General features: G+C 45.6%; 1 protein-coding gene across 1 annotated transcript in view; it reads left to right on the plus strand.

Annotated features, from left to right (window-relative positions):
• The window catches only part of PIAS2 (protein inhibitor of activated STAT, 2), a gene marked incomplete at its 3' end in the record, with an annotated part of 13421 nt that extends 8016 nt beyond the window's left edge, over positions 1 to 5405 (plus strand). Inside the window, exons 5-9 of the mRNA XM_008943326.1 lie at positions 64 to 198; positions 2964 to 3069; positions 3501 to 3574; positions 4642 to 4802; positions 5272 to 5405. Of these exons, the coding sequence (XP_008941574.1) occupies positions 64 to 198; positions 2964 to 3069; positions 3501 to 3574; positions 4642 to 4802; positions 5272 to 5405 (610 nt within the window). The remainder of the gene's footprint in view (positions 1 to 63; positions 199 to 2963; positions 3070 to 3500; positions 3575 to 4641; positions 4803 to 5271) is intronic.
• Positions 5406 to 6366: the final 961 nt, after the last annotated feature.

The raw sequence follows: 6366 nt of genomic DNA on the forward strand, positions 1-6366 counted from the left end.
TTCAGCAGGTTTCAGAGTACAGGAGGAGACCTGGTAACACTTTCCTTGTCTTTCTTCCCGCAGGGATATGCTCCACCACCCAAAAATGGAATTGAGCAGAAGCGACCCGGGCGCCCCTTGAACATAACCTCTCTGGTGAGGCTGTCGTCAGCAGTGCCAAACCAGATTTCCATTTCCTGGGCTTCTGAAATTGGAAAGGTAAACTCTGTGTTCTGTAAGACGTGGAGAGTTGTCTGAATACCCTCATCTAGAAGTTCTTCTCCCGTGCTGCCTGATGTTGCTGGCGAGGCATACACCAGCAAATGTTTAGTATGAGGTGCCTGAACTTGCCGTCATTGCCAGGAAACAAAGTTTGCTCTAGAAGCGTGGCAGTTTACAGTAACATGTACAAGATTTGCATACAGATGGCAAAGATTTCCTTACAGAAGTCATCTTGGCCTGCCACGAAGGGTTGCCTGAAGCATGTGTCAAAAATACCAAAATCTTGTTGTTGTGTAAGTAGTACAGAACAGCTCAGATGTGACAAAATAACAAAAGGAAGACCTTCTTTCTTCCTTGCAGCCTGGTGGTGTGAAAAATGGGATTATGTAGCCATACTTCTGAGGCATGTTTGTCAGCATCTGTTGTGACTGTCCATTGGAGAACACTTTTTAAACTGGCCAGATGTGTTGGCCGTGGGGTTGGAGACATGCATTTGCTTTTGAGGTTTTCGTATTCTCTAACTTGAGTAATACCAAATAATTTTACTGAAGCAATTTTATTTCATAAGAAGAAGTGGTTAAGAGATATTTCCATCTCTGTTCTTCTGAAATTTATTTTTTACATGAAATTGGCTTCTCTATGTGTTGATTTAAAATTATACCTGCAAATAAACCAAAATGAATTTCCAGATTGGAAAGCTCTTGGATGACAGGCTGCTGGGAAGGGTCTGCTGGGGAGCTGTCAGGCTGCTAGTGCCAGCTGTGCCTGGGCTTGATGGATCTCAGACATGCTTGGCTGGACCACACTTGCTGTGCATGTGTAATGCAGGGTATCAGAGCAGGGTGTGATTTCTTACAAATGAAGACTACTCTGGAAGTTTAGGTGACTTGAGAGAGAAGTGACTCAATGTGGTGAAGGACTGAGAGCTGGGGACTAACAATGAAAATTGAAGCCTCTTCATAATGCAGTTCTAAACTTCATGGGAAGCTGTAGAGAAGGGAAAGTGTGCTAGGCTTCAGGTGGCAGGAGATCAAGGAGGTGGTGACAGAAATGTGATACCTGTTGCTTTCTAGTGCTTGCAGTCATTAATCATAGCTGAAAAGGAATCAGCCTTTAAAATGGCTGCATGGCTATATAGAAACTCCCTGTGGATTTACTAAAGAAAGAAAGGGAGAGTGTGAGGAATTTCTGAATTCCTCCTAGGTTTACACAGTTGCTGCAACAGACCCTTGAGTTCATGGTACCTGTTCCTCTGTCTGTGACTGGTTGTGTAAAACCTTCTGGATTCAGCTATCAAAGTAGCTTACCTCATAGTTTTTTTTTTTCCTCAGAATGAAAATCTGTGAACTAGAGACAACACATGTTTCAAAGTGAGACGCCAGCATAAGCTTTTATACAGCAATTAAAATTTTATAAATAAATAGGAGAGAAAGCTACTGCTCCGAAAATAAATGAAAGGCAGTGCTGACAGCAAAGTTCTTCTAAAGCAGACGTGGGGGGAAAGTTCTAAGCTGTTGCTTCCCAATCATGAAGCACGAGAATCTTGAAATGACTGCAGTGTTGTGTGTGGTCCTGGCCTCTCCTGCTGAGCCCTGCTGTCTTCCTCCCTGCTATCTGCCAAAACACTGGTACAGAAGCAGCTGAGCTGGAGGTTGTCCAGCCTTCCCCCTTGCCCTGGGTTTGGGTTCAGTGCTTGTGCTCTGCTCTGAGCATCAGAACTGGCACAGCAGTGAGACCCCTGGGGACAGTGTGGAGTGTCAGCAGCTCGTGTGGTAAGGGTTTAGTGACTGATCCTGGAGGGCTTCTGAGCAAAGGAGGCTTTAGTCCCAGAGGTGGTCAGACTGGAGCCTGTACAGTTATTTCTGTAGGCAATAAACAGTGAAGTGTATGGTCTTTCTTTAAGGGGAAGAGGTTCTGGTTTTCTTAGTGGGTTGCCATGCATTTAGACAAGTTATCTGCTCATCTAGGTAAGGGCTGTTTTTCCTGTGGGTGGTAAAGGAGGAGGAAGGCAGCAGGTGGTCTTGTTGAAAATTCTTGTGCAGTACCCAGATGGCAGAGGGGCCATAGGAAGGTGCCTGGCAGGGAGTGGAAACAGGAGCTCACAGGTTGTGTTTGTTATACAGGTGAAGCTGTTATTATTCTGCAGTAGTGAGACTTGGAGAATTTTCTCTTCTTTGGAGACGCTGAAGAGAGGGTGAACACAGAACAAGAGCAGCTGCTGAGTGGTGTGAATTAGGGAGGAGTAGTAAATGCTCAGAGGAGTGGGCATGGTGCAATGAGGCTGGGCTGAAAAGTGCAGGGCAAGCTAAAGAGAAGGTACAACAAAATTGGTGTGGCTCTGTGCCATCTGGGGCCTGAAACATCATTCAGCCTTGTCTCTGAGCTCCCTGCTAACAGACCAACCCTGGAAAAAAGGGAATGTTTTAGACAAGTGCTTAAAGACAAAGCACATATGAGAAGGTGGATTACCAGTCTAAATCATCTTCCCAAGAAAAGAGCCTGGATGGTCTCTTGGTTGTGGAGTTACTCTTCCTAGTTAGGTCACAACTAGAGTAGGACAATTGGACTTGATCAGCAGGGGAACTCTGGTGAAGTACTGGACTCTTTCAGAGTAATGAAGTCCTCTGTCAGGGCTTTTCATAACTCTTAAGCAAAAAATGGGCATGCTTCTGTTTTTGCTATGCTACAACTAGTGTAATCTGTTGTCATAGTGGAAGTACTGTATGAAACCAGTGATTAATCTTCAGCCACTCCTCTCGTAGAACTACTCCATGTCTGTGTACCTCGTTCGTCAGCTCACTTCAGCTATGCTTCTGCAGAGGCTGAAGATGAAAGGCATCAGAAACCCCGACCATTCCAGAGCACTAAGTAAGTAACACTGACTTGCCTGTCTGTACTTTTTGAGGGTAGTTGGTAGCTCTGTAGACCCTGTAATAGTGTGTGGGGGGGTCTGCAGCATTTTGAATTCTCTGGGTTCTCTTCACGTGCATGTGACGCTGATTTTCTTGAACCTGGCTCACATGTGATTATTTTATTTCTCTCTGCATCATGGGCTGAGTTTGCTCTGCGCAGTGTTGTGGCTGTTCAGTGCATCTGCTGCACGCCAGCCAGTCTTGTTTAGCACAGTGTTTGCCAGCTGCTTATAAATGGTGAAACTGTTGCTCCATATTTCTGTGAATTGGTGTCCTTGGTGCTTCAGTTTTTTTTTAGATAGCTGGAAATGAAGTGTGTGTACTGGCAAGTCAAGATTAGCATTTTAAATAACGATACCCATCTAACTTCTGCCTTTATTTTAATAGTTAAGGAGAAACTAACTGCAGATCCTGATAGTGAGATTGCCACAACCAGTCTGCGAGTGTCTCTGATGTGTCCTGTAAGTATGGCTGGAAATGGCTACGTGCAGATTTGTCTTTTCATGTTCAGTACAGAACTGGGCTGCTGTTAAAAGCCCTCGCTTCAGAACCTCACTGGCTTTTCTCTGCTGATAGAAAAGAGCAAGGAGAAGGGTGCGTCTGCAAGCACCTGATGGTAGCAGCATTCAGCCAACCATAGTTTAGAACTGGGAATGCCTCAGTTGCAACAGAGCCAGAGTCAAGTTGCCACTGGTGTGTAGAGTGAGGTCTCTAGAGGAGTAACCTCATATAATGAGGTGTGGAGACTGGTCGGGCAGGGCAACAGAAAGATTAAAGGATACAGGGATAAATAAAACTTCAGATCTCCTCATTTTAGACAGTAGGAAAAAGTTCTTCAGTATGAGGGTGATAGATCCCTGGAATAGCCTGCCCAGAGAGGTGGTGGAGGCCCCATCCCTGGAGAAAGTCAAGATCAGGCTGGATGAAGCTCTGAGCAGCTTGATCTAGTTGGAGATGTCCCTGCTTATGGCAGGGGGGTTGGACTAGATGACCTTTGGAGGTCCCTTCCAGCCCAGACATTGTGTGGTTCTATGACCCTGGTGGTGTGGCTTATACTGCCAGATATTACAACAAGCAAAAACACCTGATCCCTGTGTAACAACGCTGCCTTGGGGTTCCTCTTCCCAGGTGGAAAGCTGCCTTGTGTTTGTGACTGCTCTGTTAGACTCAGAATGTTGCACTACCCATTTTAACACTGAGCTTAACGTAACTGGAGCTCACAAACTTTGAAGTTGTTGGCTAAAAGAAAATTTTAGAAGTGGGTGCTTCAGTAGGTCTTTTAATAAAACAGAATGCTAGAAATCTCACTGCGGGTCCATTAGAAATGTTTCTGACTGCTTCCAGCTCAGTGAAGCCTTTGGGGGGCAGCTTTATAATTCCTTTAAGTGCACTGTATGTGCTTTAACAGGTAGTGCTGGGCCCCTCTAAGAGACAGTTACTTCACCTCCTGCCTCTGGCTTCACTGTTGGCTGTCCAGGCCTACTCCACTCCCTTCTGTTCTGACACTCTTTAACTGCCTCTCCTGCAGCTGGGGAAAATGAGACTGACAATCCCATGCCGTGCTGTGACTTGCACACACCTGCAATGTTTTGATGCTGCTCTTTATCTCCAAATGAATGAGAAGAAGCCTACCTGGATCTGCCCTGTCTGTGACAATAAGGCAGCTTATGAGAGCCTGATACTGGATGGGTAAGAGACTGGGCTTGCACATGACACAGCTGCTCTTGAGAGTTTAGCCATTTCATACTGTTGTTTTTCATCAAAATACTTCAGACTGGGAGGAACCACTGGACTCTGTTAATTTCTATTCCCACATAATGAACTATGTAAGTTTATCTCCTAACTGCATCATCCAAGTCCTGAGCCCCCATGTATATCCTCTGGAGACCTACAAATTTGACACCTAAGGATAGGTCTGCCTTTCACATGACCCTGTCTCTGAAGATATTCACTTTTAAATTTAACTCAAACAAGCATTAGACTTGATTGAAAGGATGATGATATGTGCTTCTATATAGGAAGCAAGAGGAGCTAGGGAGATGATCTGTGCAGTGTGTCAGAGAGGATCATAGTTGGCTTTCCTGCTGTGTCTCCTTTTCACTTAGATTAAAAAATCTCACTTGAAAATGAAATGAAACCACTCAACTTAATTTTTCAGGCTCTTTATGGAAATCCTTAATGAATGTTCAGATGTGGATGAGATCAAATTCCAAGAAGATGGCTCCTGGTGTCCCATGAGGCCAAAGAAAGAAGCTGTGAAAGTCTCAAGCCCACAGTGCACAACAATAGAAAGTAAGTACATCTGGGTGCTGGTTCCAGAAAGTCTTGGGGACTTGGCTGTAGCCTGGATAGTGTGTGTGGATGTTGATGTCTGTTCAGGCAGCCCTGTAGAGGGCTTAACACTTCTAACCACCTTGTCATTTAAACTAAAAAGAAAGGGTTGTTTCTCTAAAATGGGGCTTTGTCTTTGCTCTTTGTAATAGCAGTTGAGAAAATGAAATAATTTTTGCTAAATCATGGCAAATGGGAGAGGTGCCTGAGGACTGGAGGAAAGCCAGTGTCACTCCAGTCTGCAAACAGGGCAAGGAGGAGGATCCAGGAAGCTACAGACCAGTCAGATTCACCTCCATCCCGGGAAAAATCATGGAACAGCTCATTATGGAGGTCATCTCTGAGCACATGGAGGAGAAGAAGGTTCTCAGGACTAGTCAGCATGGATTTACCAAGGGGAAATCATGCTTGACTAATCTGACAGTGTTCTAAGATGTGGTGACTGAATGGGCAGATGCAGGGAGACCAGTTGATGTGGTCTGCCCTGACCTTAGCAAGGCGTTGGACACAGTCCCCATGACATCCTCCTGAGCAAGCTCAGGAAATACAAGACAGAGGAACAGGCAGTGAGGTGGGTGGAGAACTGGCTGCACAACAGAGCACAACGGGTGCCAAGTCCAGCTGGAGACCTGTAACCAGTGGAGTCCCCCAGGGATCAGTGCTGGGTCCAGTCCTGTTCAACACCTTCATTAACGACCTGGATGATGGTACAGTGTCTGCTCAGCAAGTTTGCTGATGACACAAACTGGGAGGTGTAGCTGACACACCTGAAGGCTGTGCAGCCATTCAGAGATTTGGACAGATTGGAGAGCTGGGCCAAGAGGAACCTCATGAGGTTCAACAAGAATAAGTGCAGAGTCCTGCACCTGAGCAGGAGTAATAAAATGCACCCGGACAGGTTAGGAGGAGATCTTATGGAGAG

This window comes from Merops nubicus, unplaced genomic scaffold, assembly GCF_000691845.1.
Source record: "Merops nubicus isolate BGI_N331 unplaced genomic scaffold, ASM69184v1 scaffold3207, whole genome shotgun sequence".
NCBI classification, from domain to species: domain Eukaryota; kingdom Metazoa; phylum Chordata; class Aves; order Coraciiformes; family Meropidae; genus Merops; species Merops nubicus.